Source organism: Euleptes europaea, chromosome 7, assembly GCF_029931775.1.
Source record: "Euleptes europaea isolate rEulEur1 chromosome 7, rEulEur1.hap1, whole genome shotgun sequence".
Lineage (NCBI taxonomy): Eukaryota > Metazoa > Chordata > Lepidosauria > Squamata > Sphaerodactylidae > Euleptes > Euleptes europaea.
In genome coordinates, this window is record NC_079318.1 from 79,376,675 (window position 1) to 79,402,737 (window position 26,063).

A 26,063-nucleotide genomic window follows, 5' to 3' on the forward strand; every position below is an offset into this window, starting at 1 on the left:
TGAGTTCAATCCTGACAGAAGTGGATTTCAGGTAGCCGGCTCAAGGTTGACTCAGCCTTCCATCCTTCCGAGGTCGGAAGACCCAGCTTGCTGGGGGTAAAGGGAAGATGACTGGGGAAGGCACTGGCAAACCACCCTGCAAACAAAGTCTGCCTAGTAAATGTCAGGATGTGACATCACCCCATGGGTCAGTAATGACCAGTGCTTGCACAGGGGACTACCTTTACTTTTTTACCAATGTCAATAAAGGGCAAGGTAAACCAGAAGGCCTCTTCACACACTCCAGGTAAGAAATTAATAGTTAAAGTGTCGGCCTAAGACTTGGGAGACCCATATTCCAATCCCCACAGTGCCATGAAGTTTGCTGGGTGTCAGTCACACTCAGCCTCACCTACCTAACAGGGTTGGTGTGAGGATAAAATGGGAGAATGGAGAGCCAGGTACACCACCCCGAGCTCCTTGGAAGAAGCGGGGGGGAGATAAAAATGTAGTAGCTAGGTAGGTAAGTTTGCAGTGTACATCTAAGATGTTTTAGTGGCACACCTCTAAAGCATGACTGTGACAAGCAGACAAAGAAAAAAATATTGCCTAACTTCCAATGTGGCAATTGACTTGGCTTCAGACCGGCACAGCAGCCATAGCAGACCTTTCCAGAAGGTAGCCGTTTTGGTCTGCAGTAGAACAGCTAGACTGAACTCCAGTAACACCTTAGCAACCACCATATTTTGGGAGGTATAAGCTCTCGAGAGTCAAAGCTCCCTTCGTCATAGTAGGCCTTGTTTTCTTTGGCAAATGCAAATGAAAAGCTCATCTTTCATCTGGTTCCCCTTGTCAACAACTGACTCCTACTAGTTTCCCCCACTACCACCATCTCGGCTGAATGCTTTAGAAATGAATTCTTCCCCTTTTTCGCTTTCATTCCTCTGCAGCGAGAAGTGCGTCCAATTAAACTGGATAAGCCGACTAAGACGCCGCAGGAGATTAATCCGAAGTGAAAAAAGAAAAAAGAAAAAGAGCAGCAGGCCAGGGCCTGATTCTGTTGCGCCTGGTCAGATATTCTGCTGCTGCTGCTGCTTCTAGAGGGGGGAAAGCGCCTGGCAAACCAACTTCTTGACGGGAATTCCATCCAAAGAAGACCAAACTTCTCCGTGACTTTGGAGCCATCTCAAAGACAAAGGGCACAGCCGGACGCTAGCCCGGTCTGTTTGCTGACCAGCAGGAGGAATCTAAGACATCTCTTCTTAACTAATTCGTTTGTGGATCATTTGAACCAAAGGAAGCCCCCAGCGGATGAGCAGAGGCTGAAATCCCTTGGAACCTTTGACAGCTTCCGCTGGGTCCGTCAGTGCTTTCAGATTTCTATCCTAAGCAAGGCAACTTACGACTGATACCTCTGAATCTCTGGGCCTGCTTTTGAATATTCTTCCTGGAAACGACTTTGCTGTTAGCGTTGCCTCTGCAGATCAGCAATTAAGTGCACATCTAATTCAGCCAGGCTTGTGACAAGTTTGGGCCCACCATGACTTTTGCCAAACTTTTGGACCAAGTCGGCGGCATGGGTCGCTTCCAAGTCATCAACGTGATTTTGCTGGTCTTCCCAATGGTACTCCTGGCAGGCCACAACCTCCTGCAGAACTTTACAGCCGGCGTTCCTGACCACCACTGCAGGATCCCCGCTAACAACACGTGCAACGCGAGTGCGACGGAAAGTTTGGAATGCAAGGACGTTCTGAGGGCCTCCATCCCAATGGATGGGAACCGGACTTTGCAGAAATGCCGTCGGTTTATCACGACCCAGTGGCCGTCCCTGAACCCCAACTCTACGGGGCCACAGGACAGGGAGACAGAGACAGAAGCTTGTCCAGACGGATGGATCTATGATACAACCGTCTTTACGTCCACCGTTGTAACAGAGGTAGGAGAGATACGGGGTGATCTCTGGCAAGGCACACCTGGGGAAGGGGAAAGTCAAGAGTCGATCAGGACAAAATTAGTCTGCTGCCTGTAAAATGATGCTCCATTTCATTTGCATGGGCTTTTAATGGGGAGTAGGTTGCAGCATTTTTGTTTAGGGGTGATTGCTTTGGGTTTTATTGTAATTTGTATGGTTTAAATTTAAATGTATAAGCTACCTGAAGACATGGGGGAAAGTGGGGGTACAAATATGTTTTAAAAACAAATTGTTGACTTGATGACTTTTCTGAACCAAAATAATGAGCAAATCAAAATGTGGTAAACATGTCTGCATTCCAACTTTTTCATATTTCAACCATTTAACCTTTTTTTTTTTTACTTGGGAAATATAGATACGTACTCTGAGTACAGAGAGAAAAACAGAGATGGCATTTTGTTTTTAATTTTTTTAAAGTTAGATGAGAACAAAATAAGCCAAGCAATACGAGGAGGAGGATTGTGTTACAAGGCACTACAAAGATGAGTCTGAATTTGTGCACTCAAAAAATAAATGTTGAAATCAAAACTGAAACGTTTCCCAACTCTACATTTCCACTTCAAATATCGAAGATACAGCCCCTCAGGGGATGTGTAGACGGTTGTGTTGTTGATTTTTTTAACAAAAGACCTTCTCCTGCAGTGGGACTTAGTGTGTGATTTCCGAACCCTGAAGCAGATGGCTCAGTCAATCTACATGGCTGGTGTTCTCGTGGGCGCAATCGTGTTTGGCGGCCTCTCCGACAAGTAAGAGGCTTCTTTTCATTTCTTTTTTAATTTTTATTTATTTTTATTTCAGTTGCCATAGCTGAATTAGTTTGTGACTGACAGAGATCAGCAACGCCGAAGATCATTAGATCATTAGAAAGGCTGAAAATCCTTTCACTCAATCAGTCAATCAATTAATAATCCGGTGGAACATGATTAAGAACATCCACAGCAGATTAACATCACCACCAGTGAAACTACGGTGTGTGCTCAGGCCTCTGGGGAACAGAGTGTGAAACATTAGCCTCTAGCACTACGCAGTATGAAGCCTCTGAATTGGTCAACCCTGTAAAAGCGATGCGTTATCAATGTTCTGCCTCTACCTTTAGAGGTGAGGTTCATAGGTGGTGATCAAAGGCAGGGCTTTTCCAGTGGTGGCACCTCGCCTGTGGAATGCCCTTCCCTTAGCATTACAAGGTTGCTCACCATGGCTACCTCCTGCCCCTCCCCTAATCTCTATGGTTTAAACCATAGAGATTAGGGGGATTTCTAGTATATCACTGATGCTGTGACATCACTTCTGGGTACATCCTGTCTTGGCCGATACAAAACTGGTCTCCGAGCAGAAGACTCTCAATATTTTATTGGCCATCAATCAATCTAGCTGGCCATCAGCCCTTGGCTTTGGGCCGCACAGCAAGGGGGTTGCTGCTCTTGAAACACCAGTTTCCACCTGCTTCTAGATTTTCAGCCTGCTCTACTGCCAGGTTCTCCACTGTTAGGTTTAGCACTCAGGAGCCTTCCACCACAACCCTAACAAATTTTTACTTCTCCTTGCCTCAGGTTTGGCCGGAAAGCCTTGCTGGTCTGGTCTTGCCTTCAAATGGCCGTTTCAGGATCTTGCGCCGCCTTCTCCCCCAGCTTCACGGCATACTGCATCTTTCGTTTCCTGTCGGGAATGGCTGTCTCAGGCGTTGGACTGAACTGCGTGTCACTTTGTAAGTTCCTTTTGACAGCTGGGTTCTGGGGGTAAAACTGTTTACTTGTAAAGTTTGGAGTCCACCCCAGAAAGTCAAGGGTATATATCTGTTTTATTTGAACTGTGACACCCAAAATCTCAGCCAAGCATCCATCTTGGAATCAGGGCCAAACTAACCTGCCCATTCCTCCTCAGGAGCATGCCTAGTCTGTAGGTAGGCTTGCCAACTGCCCAGTGGAGGCGGGCAAAAGCCTGCCAATCCACCAGGCTGCCCGCGACCCTCAGCTGGTCGATGGGTGGAAGAGGGCCAGCGGAGGTGGGGGCCTGCGATCGGCATGCGTGCAACCCCACGCAACACGCTGATGTTTCGGAGTTTCGGAGGCAATTGCTAGAGCATCTGGGTTGCATCCAGGTAAACCTGGAAGGGACATCGGCGCATTGCGTGGGTTGCTCATGTGCCGTTCACGGCCTCCAGCCAGGCACCCACAAAGCTCCCACCAGTGGCGAGGAGGAGCAACCTGGCAACCCTTTCTGTTGCCAACCTCCAGGTGGTTAAGAAAGAAGGCTGCACAAGGCTCAAAGGACTTAAATAGCAATATCAAAAGGAGGTTTTTTTTAGGTAAATTAATGCATTTACTGGGAATGTCAGAGCAAAAAAGAAAGCAAAAAATAAATGTATGACGCCTCGCAGGGCTTAAGCCCTGCGAGGCGTCATACATTTATTTTTTGCTTTCTTTTTTGCTCTGACATTCCTAGTAAATGTAGTAATTTACTTTACCTAAAAAACCCTCCTTTTGATATTACTATTTAAGTCCTTTGAGCCTTGTGCTGCCTTCTCTCTTAACCTCCAGGTGGTAGCCGGAGATCTCCTGCTATTACAACTGATCTCCAGGCAACAGAGATTAGTTCCCCTGGAGAAAATGGCCGCTTTGGAAAGTGGCCTCTATGGCATTGAAGTCCCTCCCCAAACCCCGCCCTCCTCAGGCTCCGCCCCCAAATGTCCAGGTATTTCCCAACCTGGGGCTGGCAGCACTACTAGTCTGCCTGATCAATAAAAAGTATCTGCCACGTTGTCACTACATTACTGAGAACAATGCAGACCCATGTGTGAAATAATGGCAGTCCGCTGGACAAAAAAGCAAAAAAGGGCCTGGTGTGTGGATATCGGCATGCCACCGGCGGGAGGTTTTTAGGGCGGAGCCTGAGGAGGGTGGGGTTTGGGGAGGGGAGGGACTTCAATGCCATAGAGTCCAATTGCCAAAGCGGCCCTTTTCTCCAGGTGAACTGAACTCTGTTGGCTGGAGATCAGTTGTAATAGCAGGAGATCGCCAGCTAGCACCTGGAGGTTGGCAACCCAACGACCTACCCTGAGTTAGAGTCTCAGGCTAGGATCAGGGAGACCCAGGTTCGGATCCTCACTGTGCCATGGAAGCTTGCTGGGTGACCTTGGACCCGTCGTTCTCATCCTAACCTACTTCACAAGGTTGTTGATGTGAAGATAAAATGGAGACTACTGAAAGCCACCCCAGATCCCTACTGGGAAGAAATGTAGAGTATGAATACCTGAATAAATAAATCCCTGTGACTTGGCCTGTTAGCTCTGTCGACTTTTCCTCCTCCAGCGGTAGAGTGGACTCCCATGCAATCTCGGGCCACCGTCAGCATGGTGACAGGCTACAGCTACAGCGTCGGGCAGTTCATCCTAGCCGGTATGGCCTTTACCATCCGTGACTGGCGCTGGCTCCAGCTGGCTGTGTCCTTTCCATATTTGGCATTTTTCCTTTATGGCTGGTAGGTGGCACTCTCGCCTGATTCCTGCTAGGGCTTGGGAGCAGCGCACCAGGGGAATGTAAGAGTCTCTGCCCCCACAGGGCTTACAAAACCACATGAGATGGAAGAGGGGGTGATCGGGGACCAGGAAGAGTACAAGTGTTGGAGGGGCATGCTAGTGAAAGCTCTTGAGGGAGCTAATGAAGTAAATGGGCGGGGGGGCACTTTCGAAGTCCCAAGGAGCAGCCAGGCAGGAGATACCGTGAGTGAGGTGGAAGGAGACAGAAGAGATCAGCTACGCAAGTCAGGCAGGGGTGGGGAACCTTTTTTCCGCTAAGGGCCATTTCGATATTTATAACATCATTTGCGGGCCGTACAAAATTATCAACTTAAAAATTAGCCGACCAAGCCCCAAGCAGGCAGCTGCCCCAGATGACCCCCCCACACCCGTGCAGGCAAGCAGGCAGGCATCCAACCAGTGGCGCACTTGTCCACCTGGTGGCACAGGATGGTCTGTTGCACCCGCCGGGCGTAGCTGTCCAGCCACACGCCGGAGTTGCTCCTGCTGCTCATGGTCGGGGCCGGATTCTACAGCCGGCTCCCGCTACCTCCGCCTGCAGGGGTGAAATGAGGACACACTGGCTAAGAACTCACACGCCCCTGCGCGCATTCTGGCCCTGCCTCCTTTAACCCCTCCATTGTTGCCATTTCCGCCCCAGCCCCAGCCCTCTTGTAGTACAGAGGGAATAGGCTTCTCCATGGCCCCGGGTGGGAATGGGTTAACACAGTTTCTTGGGCAGTCCTAGCAGCTCCATAGCTAATGACTCTTCTGCAAGGGGGGGGGGAAGGTTCCTTTTCTCAGCAAAACAAACTCACATCTGCCTTGAATAGAGGCTATTCCTGTCCACAGGAGGGGACGGATCACCAGTCTTAGATCCTTCTGAGCTAGAGATCTGTCAGGACCCACGGAGGGCCAGACCAAATGATTTCGCGGGCCTTAAATGGCCCACGGGCCTGACGTTCCCCACCCCTGAAGTAAGGTCACAATCTGTGTTGCCAACATTTAAGCCAGCCCTTGGTTCCTGTGCCTTCAACAGCAGTTTTGATTTACATCAAAAGAAGTGATCATATTTAACTGAAACTTTGGCAACACTTTTAAACCTGCTGGTTTCTGCACGTCAAGCCTCTCCGTTCAAGGTGCTGAGCAGTCACTTGGCAGCCCCAGGGAGCAATAGATTACTCTAATAGGGTTACCAACTCCAGCTTGGGGAATTCCTGGAGATTGGGGGGGGTGCCTTGGGAGGGTAGAGTTTGGGGAGGAGGTTCCCACATAGCTGCAGTTTCCTCCAAGAGAGCTGGTGTCTGTAGTATGGAGACCAGTTGTAATTCCAGGAGATCTCCATGCTTCAGCTGGCATTTGGGAATCCTGCTTCTGTGCTTTTACCTATGGTATTGGCAAGCAGCAGTTCAATAGGCAAAGCCTGCTAGGGGAAGGCTTCATCTGTTGCATTTCTGCCCTTTTTGCAATCATTAAAGGCACAGGCTGCTGCCTGGAAAAAGACAAACAATCTAAAATGGGGGGGAAGAGGTCAGGGCTTTGGGACTGGGATAAATAATCAGTTGCCACCACAAGGGGCTTTCTTTCTGCACAACAATGCAGCAAATGTCAGTGTGCCAATATTTGTTTGCCTCTAACGCCCCTTCCCACTTCCTCCCACCCCGGTATACTCTTGTGCAGGTGGTTTACAGAGTCAGCTCGGTGGTATGCCACTTCTGGCAAACTGGAGCAGGCACTAAGAGAGTTGCAGAAAGTCGCACGGATAAATGGACAGAAGGAACAAGGGGAGAAGCTCAGCTTAGAGGTAAGATGGTAGGGTTGCCACCTTCTCCAGCTGGGACCACACCTATGCGGTTTTCCCACACCTGTATCTGACACTAAAATATTTCTACTAAAACAAGGTGGGCTAGACGCACATCTACTGCTAAGAGGCTAATGCCAGACTTGTAAATAAGTACTTACTTGGTCATCTATTGTGAACAGGAACTGATCCCAAGTGACCAAGCAGGAACATTTCCCATTTTATTTGTTATCCCTTTTAGCCCAGAAGTAAAATGATTGACATAGATATGTGTGGGTAGATAGAATAACTACATTTTTTGTTGTTTAATAACTTTTCAATTACAACTTCTGTTTCAGATAGGTTAGGTGCCCTTGGTTAAATCATTTTCTCCCAACTTCTATTTTCCAATCTGAAAAATGAGAACATTAATTGCAGGACACACTCTATACTAGACTCTCAATTAGGATAAAATAATTATATGGCACATGAAAAAGTAGAGTTAAATAAGTAAATATTCAAATTATTTCTCTGAGGGCTTCTTGAACCCATGAACACATGAAGTTGCCTTATACTGAATCAGGCACTTGGTCCATCAAAGTCAGTATTGTCTACTCAGACTGGCAGCAGCTCTCCAGGGTCTCAGGCAGAGGTCTTTCACATCACCTACTTTCATTCATAGGGTCGCCATGAGTCTGAAGCGACTTGACGGCACTTAACACACACACACACACTTGCCTAGTCCCTTTAACTGGAGATGCCAGGGATTGAACCTGGGGCCTTCTGCATGCCAAGCAGATGTTCTACCACTGAGCCACGGCCCCTCTTCAGGTGAACCATGGCACCTTTCCACAACATGTCTGTGCTGGGATTGGGATTAATTTCCTCTAAAGACTTGGTCGGTCCTGCTTTATAACCATGGTGAGGGCATCCAGACACCTATCTAGCCTCTCTAGTTTTATGGAGACCAAGGACTGGTCTTACACATGCACCAGAATGAGGCGGGAGAATCCTGAGTTGGTAGAATAGCAGAAACCTCATCTGTCTGCCTTGCAGGTCCTAACAGCCAACCTTCAGAAGGAAGTTGCTGCTGCCAAGTCAAGGTTTACTGCAGCTGACCTTGTGCGCACACCTGTCTTGCGTCGGCTAACTGGCTGCCTTTGCTTTGTATGGTAAGTATGAGTGGAAACAGGCTGGGGACAAGAAAGGGAGGAAATGAAGAGAGCCACAAAGAGCCCATTCCTGAGAGCCGCAGCAGCCGGGAATGTCACCGCTGCGGCCCCGCCACAGCGCCTCCAACCTGGCTCAAGGCATCACCCATCCCACGGTGCCTTCATCTCATATGGGTTGAGCTTCAGGTTAGAAGCCCTTATCCAGAACATGGCACCTATTCAGGACATTCACAGCTTCACCTGAATCTCCTGAAGAGGAGGGAAAGGGTTGGATGTCTTCTGCTTAGTGATGAACCTTCGTTCAATCCCTGAATGACCTCTCCTGGGGGTTTCATGTAGGCATTGAATGGAAAGCCTATTGAGAGCTGCCTTCTGTTTGAGTCCATAAGCTCATTTTATCCCACCACTCTTTTCCAACTATCAGTGACTCTACTACTGTCAGTGACGGAAGTCTTGCCCATCCCTGTTGCTGGACAGCGACTGGAGACCAGCAACAGAGGTTCAAGCCAAGATCGCTAAGTTATGTTTGGTTTTGCTTTTTCCAATTCCAATGGCAGGTTCTCCACCAGCTTTGCTTACTACGGGTTGGCCATGGATCTGCAGAACTTTGGGGTCAGCATATACCTCATCCAGGTCATCTTCGGGGCTGTTGACATCCCAGCAAAGCTCATTGCCTTCTTTGTGATTTGCTACTTTGGCCGCCGCATCACCCAGGCATTGACTCTCATCCTGGCAGGGTTTTCCATTGTTGCCAACATCTTTGTGTCACAAGGTGGGGCTGCAGAGTACTGATGGTCTTCAAACGTTATGTTGGCTTCACCCTGTTTCAATGGTCTTGTCATCCCTGGGGGTGGGGGTGGGTTGGGAATTGTAACTTGGTAAAGATGCAGAGGGTTGTCTGCCAAGAGATCTCTAGACTCTGCATACCTCTCTCTTTCCCAGGATTGCCTGGGAAAGAGAGAATGATTTCAATGGGGTCCCAGAGCTTTATGACAAAGATTTACTTTTTCCTTGTGTTCATCCTAGAACATGTGAATAGATGAAAGGGGGTCCTGGAACAAGTGCAGACCGCATTTGCGTTATTAATGACTTACTACAGAGTCCCCACATGGTAGGGTTTCTAGGTTAGAAGGTGGTGTTTCCAAATGGATGTACATCCTGGTATCTCCATCTCTAGAAATTGCCTAAGAATTAAGGTGATATCTGTTGCTCGACCATTCCCCTGATCTGAGTTATTCACCTCAAGAGAAGAATGGACCTTCCTATTCCACTGACTCAGAGAGAGGATTGAAGTTAAGTATTTCCCCAGAGGCTGCCCTGTTTTTCTGGCAGGGCACCTGCACTTTTAACAGGGGCCTGATAAGCAGAAATTCCTCTCACAGGAACAGGGCAGAAAACCCACCTTGTTACCAACCTAAACACTGCAACTGGCTGAATGATCCAATTGAAAAAGAAGCTTTGGCCTTAAAATGGGTGGTGGGATGCTTCCCATATTTTCTGACTCTTCAAATACCTGAAGGGCTGTAACATGGACGAGGGCAAAGACTTGTTGCCGGCTTAGTGCTTAGCTATGCAGGTCGCTCCCCAGCCAGGCACCTGACCCCCAAGAACTAATAATGCAACATTCAACCGAAATATAAGCAAAGAATACACAGAGACCAGTATGGATGAAATGGCACAACTTTATTGATTGCAGCAGCAAGGCATTGGCATGGCATGGGGGCGTATCCTATCATCGACCTGCCACCCTGCAGGCCGATGCACAGCTCCCAGCACACCTGCTGGGCAGCTAGAGATGGCAGTTCAGGGACACACGAGGGTGGCAGCCAGCTGTGTGGTGCCCTGCCACATGGCGGGAGGCCCGCCTGACAGCCCATGGCAAGGCATGCCACCCTGACAGCCTCGATTGAGGCTAATCCCTGGCAACCCTCCATCTTGGCATGTCCCCTTCCGGCCTCCCCCAAAATCCCTTACTGAGATCCTCCAAGTAGGGAAACTGGGGCACGCAGGCCATTTCCCCCCAAACTGGATACTGCCCTGATGCCAAACCACCCAAAGTTGTGTGGATCAAGAAAACCTAAACACCAACATTTAAAAACAGCGGTGGGTGGGTGGGTCAAAAGGAAGCAAACTGAGAGTACATTAGAGGGAACCCTCCTTTTATGCAGAGAAGTCGGACCTGAGTGAAAAACACCCCAGGTCCGACTTCAGAAGGGCCCGCCCCCCCAGGAGCCTCGAGCCCATTGGCTCATTTAATCTGGGCTCCTGGCCCCAACGGGTGGTCACGCGGCTCCCAGCTGGGCGTCGGGCGAGACGCCGCCATTTCCGCTCCACCCCGCTCCGAGCAGACGCGGGGAAGCCCAGCCCGCCCGCAGCCTGAGGAGCTCCCGGCTCTACTGCCGCCCACCGCCCCAAACTCCGGCCTGTCCACGCCCTGCCCGGCACAACCCGGCAACCTCGGGCTATGCGGTGAGTCGCAGCCGCATTTCTGTGCTGCTCCAGGGGGCAAGACTAGATTTTATGGGAGAGTGAATTTTGGTTGAAATGGAGAAATGTCCTAGGGGCGAGAGCAGTTTCACAATGGAACTAATTACCTCCGGATTGAGTGGCCTCTTCCTTGCTGGAGGAAGGGTTGCCAGCTCTGGGTTGGGGAATACTTGGAGATTTTTGGGGCGGAGGAACTTCAGTGCCATAGAGTCCAGTTGCCAAAGCGGCCATTTTCTCCAGGTGAACTGATCTCTATCGGCGGGAGATCAGTTGTAATAGCAGGAGATCTCCAGCTAGTACCTGGAGGTTGTACAAAATCAGTACAGGATTTGTCACTTTTAACAAAATACACAGCAACATAAGTTCCAATACAATAGCATATGATGCACAATATTTCCAGTAATGAATTACACCGGAATAACAAATGTTACAAAACGACGTGGGAACCTCAGAACGACAAACCATAAATGGCAAAGTCCCACAGTAACTGGAAACAAGGAGAGCAATCCGAGGTCTTAAACACAAGGTGCGACAGATTGAAGAGAACTGCGTGAATCTAGTCGGTCAAGTTCCGTGTCAATTTCACAATGGAAGTAGAAGCAAGTAGGATCACAAATAACATTGTTTTCAGCTACAGTGAAGCGCACAAATGGAAGTAGAAGCATGTAACATCACAAATAATATTGTTTTAGCTGAAAACAATGTTATTTGTGATGCTACATGCTTCTACTTCCATTTGTGTGCTTCACTGTAGCTGAAAACAATGGGGGTTAGCGCATTATGTATTCCCAGCGATGTATTAACAGTTTGAACATGTTATAAAAAACATTGCTTTTAAAGGGTTTTTGGATGCCACGGCTAAAAAATGGTTGGAAGACGTCTTCACAGCTAAAGGGGCCAAACAAAGTACGAACAGTATTTTTTATAACAGTTTCAAACTCTTAATACATCGCTGGGAATACATAATGCTGAAAACCATGTTATTTGTGATGCTACTTGCTTCTATTTCCATTGTTAATGTTTGTTATTCCGGTGTAATTCATTATTGGAAATATTGTGCATCATACGCTGTTGTATTGGAACATATGTTGCTGTGTATTTTGTTAAAAGGGACACATCCTATACTGATTTTGTACAGCAATATTTAGGCATAGAGGTGTAATTTTTGTTTCAGTACCTGGAGGTTGGCAACCCTAGGCAGAGAAGATCTGGCTACATTCAAAGATGGACGACAACGGGAATCATCACATGCAGGAACTCCCTTCCTAAGTGCCAGTTTCAATTTCTGCTGATGTTTCAAACTAATCAGACCAAGAAATGGTGACGCCATTAGATGCATTTTTCCTTTCTCCTCCCTTAAAATCAGGGAGGGCTTTGTCCGTCTGCTCATAGTACTAGGACCATTCCTAATTTTCAGGCATTTACAAAATTCTTCGAGGACTGTCAGCATTCATGTTTACCAAGGTTTGGGATTACTTGTCTGCCTGTCATCTGCAAACTACACCTACTGCCATTGGGTGAACAGGAGTGAGGCTGTGGAATATTCACAAGCATTCTGGCTACTCTGAAAAGGAATGTTCAGCAACTTTGCAGCTTCTCTGAAAAGGTCAATTTGGCTGGGTGGACTCAAACCCCACCCAAGACCAGGATGGTGAGGCAAGGAAGTTTATGGTGGGTGGAAAATGGAACAAAAATGTAGCTAATTAATAGTATCAAGGCCAATATTGGAGCTACAATTTAGGGGGGGGATTTCTGAAGCGTATTTCCCCCAACTTAAGTTTATTTGCAAAATATTAAATTTATCTTTTCCTCAGATATGCAGATCCTTCGAACGGTCTTTGCTGTTTTGGGGAAAGGCTGCCTGGCAGCTTCTTTCAACTGTGTCTTCCTATACACTGGAGAACTTTACCCCACAGTGATCAGGTAACTCCTGGATGTAGCGGAAGCCCTTATCTATGGGCCATTTTACAGGGGCTGCTTCCACGTGGGGATTTCCCCCCACATAGCAGGAAGCCCCCCGCATGAAAAAGGAACATTCACATGACATTGCGCTCATTCTGAGCATGGTTTGAGGTGTTCCTGGGCTTTCCTGTTTAAAGAAAAAATAAACCCATTTTATCTGGTTCACAGGGATATCTGTAGAGTGGCTGTAGGGCAGTATCCATGTGGACGCTCCCTCTGTCAGCTCTACAAGGAGGTGGTCAGAGCTGCATTCCACTTTCAAAATGGCACACAGGGCAGATGACTGCTGCTTGATTCTAAACCCCCCCCCTTAAAAGGGCTTTTCCCTGTCAATAGGGTTGCCAAGCTTCAGGTGGTGGCTGGAGATCTCCTTCCATTACAACTGATCTCCGGCCAATAGAGATCAGTTCACCTGGAGAAAATGGCCGTTTTGGCAATTGGACTCTATGGCATTGAAGTCCTTCCCCCCCAAAACCCACCCCCCTCAAGCTTCGCCCCAAAAACCTCCTGCCAGTGGCAGAGGGACCTGCCAACCCTACCAGTCAGGCTGGTGCCTACTGTCACAGCATGGATTGGTAGGGAAAGGGGTTTTTTTTTTACCCCATGGCAAGAGATATTCAGAGGAGGTTTGTCATTGCCTGCCTCTGCGTAGGTACCCTAGGATTCCTTGTTGGTCTCCAATCCAAATACTAACCAATTCCGACCCTTCTCAGCTTTTGAGATTTGATGAGATTGGGCTAGTCTGGGCTATGCAGGTCAGGGGAAGGGATAGTGAGAGGGAAGGGAAGGATTCAGGACCTCTGGGGGGAGGGGGCCTTGGCACAGTCGCCATCAGGCCTATGCTTTTGTGTGAATGTGAAGGAAGACAGAGAAAAGGGACGGGGGGTGGTGGTCAGTAGCATGCAGTACAGGAAAGGTGAAGTATGGACACCATCCCTATCTCTTCCCATGCTTCTTGCTTCTGCTACTGTGGTGTGTATGCATTTTCATGCCCAGTATAGAAGCAGCCTTGGACACTTATGCTGGGATAAAGGCAGAGCCAGGCAAGAGCTATGATTGGCTGCATTAGGGTTGACAACTCTAGGTTGGGAAATTCCTGGAGATTTGGGGGTAGAGCCTGGGGAACACAGGGTTTGGGGAGGAGAAACCTCAGTGGGGCATAATGCCATAGAGTCCACCATCCAAAGCAGGCATTTTTCTCCATGGGAACTGATCTCTGTTGTCTGAAGATCAGCTGTCATTTCAGGAGATCTCTAGGCCTCGCCTGGAGATTAGCCAACCCTACCTTGGACCTGAATAGAGCCCTTAAGTTAAGAAGTCAGAACTGCAACAGGCCAAGAGGCTCGGCTCCCATTATTTATATCTTGAATGGCCAACTCAGAAGCTTCATCCTGCCTGTCTGTCAACTACAGGGGTCACATTTGACATAAGTATCAGAAGCACATTGAATTTTTCTGGATGGGCAGATCCACCCAGACTTCATTTCCTCTGCTTAGAGCAAGTTTCCTTTGATAATTCTTCTACTGAGAACCATTCACCACTGTGGTCGTTTATGCATGGGTACTTTCACTCACATTTGCCCCGTCTGTCTCGGTTGTACCTTGGAGTTATGCATGAGTTTTCTGTCCACTAGAGATGACCTCGCGGCCAGCCCTCGCAAATACTGGGACTTCCCATTTCTCTATTAACCCGAGTCTTCGATCTCCCCTGAGATCAGCCCAGGTGAAATCACCATGCATAAGGCAGAACGCGCGATAGGGGCATTGGGGGGGGGTGACGTTTTTCTCACAGCAAGCAGTACAGCCAATTACAGAGCACCGTTTAAAGGGGCAGGGAGACAAATGCTTCCTGATTTTTGTCTCCGCCTGGAGACAAAAGGCTTTTAAAATGACGCTTGGGTTTCTCCTCCTCCCCGCCAATTCCTTTCAAAGAGCTCCGGTTTTTGAAATTGATTTGTAAACCGGCATTTGGGTTTCGGGGGGGGGGGATGGGAACTGGGCGTTTTTCTCACATTAAGCACTACAGCCAATTACAAAGCAGCGTTTTCAAGGGGCGGAGAGACACGTTTGGATTGGAGCTTGCTGTTGCATAGTGTTTTTGGGATTCGCAACAGAAAAGTGTTGGTTGAGCGAGCATCGAACACCAGGTCAAACTCCCATGCATAAACAACCTGTGTAATCTCAGCCAGCACATACACATCTGAGATGAGTTGGTCAGCCTTTTAGGGCACAATACCCTCATACACATCCATCTTTCTTTCTTTCTTTCTTTCTTTCTTTCTTTCTTTCTTTCTTTCTTTCTTTCTTTCTTTCTTTCTTTCTTTCTTTCTTTCTTTCTTTCTTTCTTTCATCCCAAACCACACAAAAGGTGATGCATGCTCCATTTGTTTCCTTGTATGGCAGGCAGACTGGAATGGGCTTTGGCAATACCATGGCACGTGTTGGTGGGATTGTGGCTCCCCTGGTGAGGATGACCAGTGAATATTCCCCTTCCCTTCCCCTTGTCATCTATGGGGCAGCCCCCATAATCTCTGGCATTGCTGCCTTCTTCCTTCCCGAGACTCTGAATGTGCCGCTACCTGATACCATTGAAGACGTGGAGAGTCAGTAAGTAGATGATGCAGGGATCAAATGCTGCCTTTAACCATTTAGTTAAAAAAATTGATGAAGGGAGCTTTGAGCCTCGAAATCTTAAACCCTGAAAATCGTATTGATCTCTAAGGTATTACTGGACTCAAATTTTGCTCCTCTACTGTGGTTCAGTGGTAGAGCATCTGCTTGGCATGCAGAAGGTCCCAGGTTCAATCCCCGGCATCTCCAGTTAAAGGGACTAGGCAAGTAGGCTATGTGAAAGACCTCTGCCTGAGACCCTGGAGCTTCAGCAGATGACCCCGCATTCCAGTATTATGAGAGTCATTATGAGAGAGGGAGAAAAGCTTCTCCCTGTCCACTCTCTCCAAACCATGCATAATTTTATAGACCTCTATCATGTCTCCACTTAACCGCCTTCTTTCCAAGCTAAACAGCCCTAAGCAGAGGTCTTTCACATAGCTGCTGCCGGTCTGAGTAGACAATACTGACTCTGATGGACCAAGGGTCTGATTCCGTATAAGGCAGCTTCATGTGTACTGCAGATCAACACAGCTACCCTCTGAAACTATTTTATTAAGAGGACTTCATCTAAGAGAATGGAGATATTAAACCCACCCTGGCATCATAAAATCATAAGAAGTTATTTTTCAGGTTACATAATAAATCACTCACATAACTATTCAGGAAAATCGTAAACTAAAGTATAGAGCATGCAGATACTTTTTTTCCGCAGCAAGGGGAGGAGCCATGGCGCAGAATTGCTTGGCATACAGAAGGTCCCTGGCTCAGTCCCCGTCATCTCCATTTAAAGAGATAAGGTAGTAGGTGATATGAAAGACCTCCACCTGAGACCCTGGAGAACTGCTGCCAGTCAGAGTAGACAATACTGATATTGACTGACCAATAGTCTGATTTAGTATAAGTCAGCTTCATGTGTATGTTCAAGAAACAGCTTCATTAAATAATAAATAAGAAGCATATTCTTTTTTTTTTTTTTTTTTTTAATTTTCTTTATATCAATAAGGGTACAGGAACGGAAAAAGGGAAAGGGGTGAATGTTAGCATAATAAAAACAAAACAGTGTTGTAAAACAGTGTTGTAAAATAGTTTCTAATAGAATATGGTTACAGAATGACTTTGGTATATTGTTCTTCTAAATAATCTCTGGTATTTTAAAATTTATTATTCTTATTTAACAGTTAACTTAGCTAAAAAAAGAGGAAGCAAAAATTTTTTTTTTTTAAGCAGTTGGTTATAATATTTTAGCATTCCTTATCCGTGCAAATTAGACTTCATATATAAATAAAAGGATGCCCACTTCTCCTGGAATTGCTCGGAAGATTCACTAGTTTCGGCATTCAGTTCATCAGTCATTTTTGCCATTGCTGCATATTCTAACAGTTTTTCTTTCCAATTGTCAATATCTGGTATATGAGTTTGTTTCCATGTCCTTGCTAAAGTTGTTCTTGCAGCTGTTGTGGCATATTTGAAAACGTCATGTTGTTTTTGAGGTAGACTTGACGGTACTATACTGAGTAGATAAAATTTTGGATCAAGTATAAATTTGGTTTCTAACATCCGTTGTAGTTCATAATGAACTCTTTTCCAATATGTTTGTAACTTAGGGCAAGTCCACCAAACATGAAAATAGGAACCGTCAGATTCTTGACATTTCCAACATGCACCCTTTTTCCCAGGAGTTGCCATCTGAGAAAGCATATTTGGGGTCAGGTACCATCTGTAGAAGGTCTTATACCAGTTTTCTTTCACTTCTTGAGAAACTGTGTATTTCAATTCAGAGGAGCAAAGTTTTTCCCAGGAGTCGATATTAATCATTTCTCCAAAATTTTGCATCCACTTTATCATGTTTGTCTTTACTTGTTCTTCTTCTGTATCATATTTCAGAAGGAGCTTATATATTCTTCCTAATATATGTGAATCATTTTTAGATATTAGCTGCTCAAATTCAGTTAGTTCACGGAATGGATGTGGATATGAACAGTCTTTTTGCAAGTTTGACCTCAATTGAAGAAAAGTTAACCAATTCAACTTTTGAAATTTTTCTTGTAATTTGGTCATATTTTTAATTTCTCCCGTAGGCTCTATCATATCTCTGTAGGTAAAATGAACACCCGGTTTTAGTTTGACATTATCATGATAGGCTTCAGTTGGTGACATTATAGAAGGTGGAGATGGACTTATTCTCTTCTTGTATCTTTTCCAGACTTTCAAGAACGCTAATTTGACATCGCAATCTTCTTGTAGTTTGTTTTTTTGAATTTTTAATTTGGAATCCCACAGGACTTTATGGAAGCCTTGTCCCAAATCCGCGCGTTCTAAAACGACATGCCGACTTTTAGGTTGTTTAATCCATTCTGTTATCCAGGATAGGCAGGCAGCGTGATAATATAATTTGAAGTTGGGCATTGCTAACCCTCCTCTTTTCTTCTCATCTTGAAGGACTTTAAATCTTACTCTTGGTTTTTTCGCATTCCATACAAATCGATTAATTTGTTTTTGCCAATTTTCTAATATCCTTTCGGGAATGTCAATCGGCAAAAATTGAAATAGAAAATTTAATCTTGGAAGAACATTCATCTTTATCGTCGATATCCTTCCTAACCAAGAAATGTTCATCTTTGACCATAAATTCAAGTCTCTTTCTATTTCACTCCAAGTTTTTAAGTAATTTAGTCTTAAAGGTGTGTTATTTTGTGAGGATATGTTAACACCTAAATATTTTACTGATCCTTTGGCGATTCGGCATCCAGTAACGTCCTCAATATGTTTGTCTTCATCTGCTGTTAAGTTGAAGGTCAAAATTTTCGTCTTTGTTTTGTTAAGTCTATACCCTGAATATTTTGCATATTCGGAAAGATGATTGTAAACGTACGGGAGTGTTTGTTCAGGATTTTGACAAATTAAGACGACGTCATCTGCATAACTTTTAATTTTGTGTTCTTCATTGCCTATTGATAGACCTTTAATATTTGGGTCATTTCTTATGTAATTTGAGAAGACCTCCATTGATAAGTCGAATAAAAATGGAGAAAGAGGGCAGCCTTGTCTGGTTCCTTTTGCAATATCAAATTCTGTAGACAACTGGCCGTTAATCAAAAGACGAGCCTTTTGCACCTAATATATCGAGTTGAAGACTCTAAGTAGAGTTTCTCCACAGTCCATTTGTTGTAATGTTTTATCAATAAAGTGCCAGGAAACATTATCAAAAGCTTTTTCTGCATCCAAGAATATCATTGCTGTTTTTATTAATTTTGACTTTGCATATTTTATTGCACTAAGAACCAGTCTCACATTATCTCTCATGAGTCTTTTAGGAATGAAGCCTGTTTGGTCTGGATGTACCAAGTTTCTAATATATTTTTGAAATCTTTTGGTAATTATGGAGACGAAGATTTTGTAATCAATGTTCAATAATGATATTGGTCTGTAAGCTTGAGGATAGCACTGGTCCGCCGCTTCTTTCGGGATTAATGTAATATGTGCTTCTTGCCATGATAGAGGAATCTTGCCGTGTTCGATTACCTCGTTGTAAAGAGAGAGTAGGGCCGGAGTTAATTGCTGTTCTAACAGTTTGTAGTATTGTGATGTTAACCCATCAGGTCCAGGTGCTTTATCTGTTTTTAAGTTGTTAATGGCATCTACAATTTCTTGAGTAGTTATCTTCTGGTTGAGTGTCTCTTGTTCTTCTGATGTAAGTTTGGGTAATTGTGCTTGGATTGAATAAGTTGAGAGTCCTTGTTCTCGCAATTCGTCCTTCGAATAAAGTTGCTTATAATATTCCAAAAATATTTTTTCAATTTCCTCTTGTTTATTATAGGTTATCCCGTTGGCTTTAGCTCCAATTATCTTCCTTTTCTTCTCTTGTTGTCGAAGTTGGTTAGCTAAAAAACGACCAGGCTTGTTTGCTCTTTCGAAAATCCTTTGCTTGGCATATTTGACTTTTATTCTGATTTCTTCTGTTTCTATCAACTCTATTTGGTGTTTGGTCATCTTAATTTTGTGTAAAATGATTTTGTCTGGTTTGAGTTGAGCTTTCTTTTCCAGCCTTCTTAATTGGTCTTGTAATTCTTTAAATTTCTTCTGTCTTTCTTTTTTTTTTTTTTGGAATTCAAGGCTATCATTTTCCCTCTTACAAAAGCTTTACTGGCATCCCAAATAACAAGATCAGACATGTCTTCTGTTTTATTGAAGATAAAAAATTCTTTCAAATCACGCTTGCATTGTTCAAGTATTTGTTTATTCCGAAGTAATTGGTCGTTCAACCGCCATCTTCTGATCCCAGTTTTACCTCTTGCTAAAGTCAATTCAATTGGGTTGTGATCTGACAATATCCTGGGTGCAATAAGTATCTTCTCCACACTTGTTATCATTGATCTAGAGGTCCAACACATGTCAATTCTTGAGTGAGATTTGTGACGATTTGAATAAAAAGTGTAATCTTTTGTTTTCGGGTTTTTCGTTCTCCATGTATCAATTAAATCAAATTCTTTCATGAATTTAAAAACGCTCTTCGGAAACTTCCCAGATGTGCTGCTGTGGGTCTTGTCAATCGTAGGATTCACGATTGCGTTAAAATCTCCTATCATTATAATTTCTCCTTGATGGTGTTCAGCGAGATTCTTAAACAGTGTTTCATAGAAAGTTTCTTTGGCACTATTCGGAGCATAGATATGTGCTATTGTAAAACAGACACCATCTGGTCCAGAAAGAATTAAAATCTGGTAACGTCCGTCCGGGTCTGCTATGTGGGTTCTTACTGTCAGAACTTTCTCGTTAATATAAATTACAAGACCTCTCTTCTTCACTTTCGCCGATGCCAGATAAGAAGTTCCAAGATGACTTGTATGTAGGATTTTTTCATGATTTTTTTTTATATGGGTTTCTTGGAGACAGATGATATCTTTTTTTTGCTTTTTTAAACTATGAAAGACTCTTTTTCTTTTGTTGGGGGAGTTGAGACCATTGATATTTAGTGATATTATCTGGAGGTGATTCATAATGGAATTGAAATTCTATTCTATAAAGCAGCTGCTTGGTTTAATTTATCTCCTTCGGAGGCCTTCTTGTTTTTCCTTAATTCTCGCTTCTCAAGGGGTTGTTTCTTTTTTCCCTTCTGAGTTGGTTGAGATTTGCTGGGACCTTCTCCTGGGGAGTCTTCAGAGTCTTTTGGATCTGTGTCTCCTTGAGATTTTAGTTCTTCAAGTAGTTCTTTGGCTTGAAGTTGATCATGAATTATCTTTTTCCCTTGCGGCAGGGAAATTTCTAGTGAGTATGGAATAAGCCAACGAAACCTAATTTGTCGCTTGTCTAATTCTTGTTTCAAATCGTTATATTCTTTCCTTTTTGTTAGGACGCTTCTCGGAAGGTCAGTTAGGATCTGTATTGAATTCCCCTCCCAAATCAGTGGGTCGTCTCTTTGTGTCTTCAAAAGTAGGTCTCTAGTTCTTTTGTGGACGAACCTCACCAGTATATCTCTTGGTTTTTTATACTTGGTGGCATAGAATGAGTTTATTCTGTAGCAATATTCCAAGAGAGTATCGTCTTCTTCGAAATCGTAGTTATCGTGGAGAAGTGTCCTGATGTCGGATTCTAGGGTTTCTTTCCCGAAATGTTCAGGAAGCCCACGGAATTTAATGTTCTTGTCTCTAAGCCTCACTTCATGAGCGTCAACTTTGGTTGAAAGATCTTGAGTTATTTTTGATTGTTCCAGAAGTTCTGTGGTGTGATGTGTTACTGATGTCTCAATTTCCTCTTGTTTCTGTTTAATTTTAATAATTTCTTGGGAGTTGAGTTCAAGTTTTTCTTCAACCTTGGAAATGCTTTGGAGAACCTTTTGTTCTGAATCTTGTATTGATTTCTGTAAAGAGGTTTTCAGATCCGATATCATCTCTTGTGTACGTAGGAAAAAATCTTGGGTTTCTTTTGCCATGACCAAACTTTTATTTTTTGTATCTTGAGTAGTCTCTGATGTAGGTTTAAATTTTGCAACGTCCACCTCTTGTTCTTCTTCTTCTGAGACTACAAATTCTTCTAGGAATTTTTTTTGTTGTTTACCTTTCAACTTCTGGGATTGTCGGTGTGCGAAGCTTGTAAATCTCTTCCTCATAGTAGATTAAGAAAATCCCAGAAAGTTGTCGATTTCTATTACACACGTTATAAAATTATGATAATCTAGCCACTTCCACCCCCACAACCTAAAAGTATAATGTATTTAGTCTAACAATTCATTGGTTTGCTATGTTCAGTAAATTAAATCAGATCACAGGATTAATTCATGTAGTTTTAAAAATAAGGCTAGTTTGTTATATTACAATTATGAGATTAAACATGTAAAGTATCACTGATAGTTCATTAATTGTCTTCCATAAAACTTAACTATAGTTGTGTAAAAATCAGATGGAAAAAAATATAGCCAATGTCTTGTATTGTATTAATTGTATTGGAGATGGATGAGAAGGGTTAACTGCAATTAATTCAGCGTCCACAAGAGGGCAGCAAAGCGTTCATTAGATTCACCAGAGGAGAAACGAAAGTTAATTTTACCAGTCAGGCGCCATTTTTCTTCTTGTGATCTGAGCCTTGCAGAAAAAAAAAAAAAATTGGAAGGAGAGGAAAAGAGATGATGCTGGGGCGCGGAGCTAAATCCAGTTAAAACGATGTTGCTGTGAGGAGGGGGTTAGATATGAGACAGGAGGGTCGGGATGTTCGGCTGGAGTTTTTGCTGCTACCGCCGCGCCGCCACCGCCACCGCCGCCTCTCTGGCCGATCTCCTACAGCCCGCCCCGGCCCCGTCCGTCCACCCGCACCCGGGTGGGCCGACAGATTCGGGGCAGCCGCGCAGAGACCTGCGGAAAATTGCAGGAACGATCACAGAAGGGAAGATTTACAGCCGTCTCCAGCCTCCAGCCCGATTTAGTCAGCCGCAGAAAGTTTTTTTCCCCCCCTCCTCCTCCTCTCTTCTCCCGTCTGGCAGTCTTCGCTCAAAACGCGTCCCTCAGCAGGTAATCTGACTTGATTTGATATTAAGATGAGTTCAGGATTGGTTTAGTTTATTAATTTGTTTTTTTTTGTTATAGTAAAAGGTTGTTTTAAAAAACGGAAGTGGGGGGGGAGGAAAAAGTGGAGCGGATGGCCGCCATGGTCTCAGTAGACTCACCCCCAGCTGCGACCTTCTTCACCAGACGCTCAAGGCGTTTTGCTGGCAGTTGGAGCCCCGGAGATGGTCCGGGGGGGCTTCGTGGAGAATCTCTCCTGTTCAGCCCGCTCCCCCCAAGCCTGGGGGGGGTCTCCTCGGAGGCAGTTGGGATCCGCGAGAGAACTCGCGTCTGGCTGGCTCGGTCTTAATCAATGCTTTCTGCTGACCAGTATCTTTACATAAGGAAGGAACAGAAGAATGTCAATGCTTTAACTTGCTGAAAGACTACATTAAGGGGAATAGTCCGGCTTTATTTTCTTTTTCCACAAATAAACCTTTGATCAGTACATGGCCTCAGAAAAGCTTTGGTTTCCTCCCAACAGTGACATCTGCAAGAGCAGCTACAACAAACTCTCTTTACTAAGCAGTGTTTTTTAACTGAAGTAAATGTTGATATACCACAACCGGATCTTACGTCACAAACAGCGACTTTGGCATTCTGTCAGCTTCTTCTGCCAAGCGAAACTAAAAATGTCAGGCTTTAACTTAGGATAGCCAGGTCAGGGCATCATGAATGAATATATTACAAAGGATATCAATCCAGATCCATATTCCTATATGGTCAATCAAGGGGTGGGTGGGGTATGGCTGGGAGATACAGACTGCTGTTAAGTTGCTAAGCAAGTTTCAATCTGGTTCTGCCCCTATTGAGCCAATTCTACATCATAACAGTTCTACACCTTCCTATGGAATGAAGGTGTTTATTCCTTTATGCTGAACACTCACATGACCACATGAAGCTGACGTATGCTACCCTGTAGCATACACATTACAGAGAATGTGTGTACAACCTGTGTACATGGTTTTTCTTTGTATGTGTGTTCAGTGATTCTTATATAACATACACACATTTAGAGCTGAATATGCAATTTAAACCCCACATTTATCCAGTTTTATTTATAGACATATGTTGGTTCTTTCTTACAAACAGATGTACATGTATGCTACATGTACATTCACTGTAATGTTTGTACAGGGCTGTTGAGTTAGACCCTCGGTTTATCAAGGTCAATATTGTCTACTCTGAGTGGCAGCAGTTTCTTTCACAGTGCCTGCTATCTAATCCTTTTCACTGGTGTGAAAATCCATTAACAAGAATCCTTCAAGAACCAGCATAAAATCACAAAACAGCTTGAAAAAATAGCAGCAGATAACATTAAAATTGATCATAAAATCAGCATCATTAATAGTAGTAAAAGCAGCTTACATATGATCAGATAAATCATCCACATACTGGGACAACAGTTGCTACTTTGGATATTGCCTTTTGCAGCTGCAAGCGCACAGTCGTTTAACCACAAAAACATGAAGTTTGGAGTACTACCGAGGGCAGATATATATTGTTAGTTTAGTTTAGCTGACTTGTACCCTGCCCTCTCCCCAGCATAGCTGGGCTCAGGGCAGCTCCCAACAACAATAAATTCAATATAGCATTAACATCATAGCATTAAAACATATAGTGTAACATTTCTACATCATAAAATCAAGCTGGCTAGAACCTGGTTTATCTCCCAGAAAGAATCCTAGTCATTTTAGTTTTGTAAAAATACCTTTTAGAGTTATTCCAGTCTAAATATGTTGATTTCAGTTCACAGGGTTTATAAACTGGGAATCATCAGGATTAAATTTTGTAGTGTAGACAGCCCAATCAATGCTTTGTGAAACAATGTTATATCAGAAGTAAGACGGATACATCTCTTGACTGTTGACATTGGCAATCTCATGGGGCTCTTTTCTAAAATTGACCATCTATTTTTGTTTCAAAGACCCATGGCATTACCCCCAAACCTTGATTTCTTTTGTTTCTCTCTAGGAACTTGAAGCAACATAAAGCAGATGAAAACAGCAAGGACAAAGTCTTCTCCATTCAAGACGGAGGCTTCCTGGATATGAGAATGTTCACTGATTCCAGGCCAGTCAGAAGCACAGAAAAAACAGACGCCCCTGATGTGGCCAACAGTAGCTGAGGTCACCAAGGAAGCCAGTGTACCACCTTAACAAAGCCACAAATAAAAACCTCAGATAGCCATGTTGTGGCATTTTACCTATCGAACTATAGCCCTTTCTACATTTAACTGAGCATACAGGGCAAACACGCTACATATGATCCTCCCAGAACACATGAACAATATTTTGCCTGGAAAGCGCAACATGTGGTTTTTCACAAATATTAGGTTTTTGCACACATATCAGGGTTTCAATATACATGTTCTGACACTGAAAATCCACACATTATGTCGTTTAGACAAAATAGTAACCATAGGTACTGTGGGATCACGTATAGCATGGTCAAATGTATCACCTGAAAAGGGAATATATCTGGAAGAAAGGACGTGGAAGGGAAGATCTATATCTAGCTATCTGTCTACTCACACACACACTATACCGGCTGATAGTGCCACGTGTTCAAAATCACAACTTGGTTGGCAGACAGACATCTTTCATTCCTTATTCTATGAACACTGGCTGGCCCTAATAGAGACTGTTTCCTTGGGGTATGAGAAGAGGAAAGCAGCTTTACCTTTGAGGAAGAAAACCCACAGTTCAAGGTGAGAATCTATAAAAAAAAGAGGCAGAAATATACATAGTAATTACTTTCGAGTATTAGGTCTGCACTGAATATTCTCTATTGTCAAAACTAGCGATTTTGGTGCGATGGAAATTTCTCCCTCAAAATATATCAATTCTATGAATAATCCCCCTTCCAAAAAAATCTTGTTCAGTGCCACTGATTTTCCCTCTACTTCCAGGGTTATTCACATGGGTCATTCTGTTCAGGAATCATGTAGTGAATAGAATGATATTAGGACACTGCAACACGAACTAGATCTGGCAGTACAAGCACATCACTGAGGGTAAGTGTCAGCAATGGCAAGTGAGGGCAATTTAAATTAACACTCAAACATTTTCACAAGGAGTGCTGAAAACTACAGGAAGCATCTTTTGGCACTCTTGGCTCAGTCCTAACCATCACACTGCTGATTACATCTGAATGCGAGCCTAGGATATCAGGTGGGAATTAATGGGGGTCAACCCATTTTATCCCTGCAAAGTAGGTTATGCTGAAACAGAATTTGTATTTTGTATCTGGATATCTATACTCAAGCAAACACAAGGTTTCAAACCATTGCATACTTATTAGATTCATAATCTGAATTTGTGAGATGTTCAAGGAAGATTGAAATAAACAATTCATAAACATTGGGCTTTTCTGCATTCTCATTTTCCTTGCTTGTGTTCATGTTGCTGGGGGGGGTTGTTCTGGATGTGTTTTGCTCCATCTAGTGGTCGATTCAATATTACATCAGTTTATGGCTGGCATATCTCCCTGCAGATTTAAACTGCAGGTGCTCATGCCGGAAATCAAGCAATGTAATATCAAATCGACCA

The 26,063-nt window shown here is 44.2% G+C and overlaps 1 protein-coding gene across 1 annotated transcript; it reads left to right on the forward strand.

Moving 5' to 3' along the window:
* The first annotated feature begins 1,519 nt into the window (after positions 1 to 1,519).
* LOC130480144 (solute carrier family 22 member 6-B-like) lies at positions 1,520 to 24,640 on the forward strand. Its single transcript, XM_056852580.1, has 10 exons — positions 1,520 to 1,915; positions 2,594 to 2,697; positions 3,502 to 3,656; positions 5,260 to 5,428; positions 7,146 to 7,269; positions 8,302 to 8,417; positions 8,975 to 9,189; positions 12,719 to 12,827; positions 15,269 to 15,472; positions 24,487 to 24,640. The coding sequence occupies exons 1-10, from the start codon at positions 1,520 to 1,522 to the stop codon at positions 24,638 to 24,640; spliced, it is 1,746 nt and encodes a 581-aa protein (XP_056708558.1).
* Positions 24,641 to 26,063: the final 1,423 nt, after the last annotated feature.

Coding starts and splice junctions, on each gene's coding strand:
- LOC130480144 (XM_056852580.1), top strand. CDS start 1,520: ATGACTTTTGCCAAACTTTTGGACCAAGTCGGCGGCATGGGTCGCTTC. Junction 8,418..8,974: donor GGCTGCCTTTGCTTTGTATG/GTAAGTATGAGT, acceptor TTCCAATGGCAG/GTTCTCCACCAGCTTTGCTT. Junction 15,473..24,486: donor ATTGAAGACGTGGAGAGTCA/GTAAGTAGATGA, acceptor GTTTCTCTCTAG/GAACTTGAAGCAACATAAAG.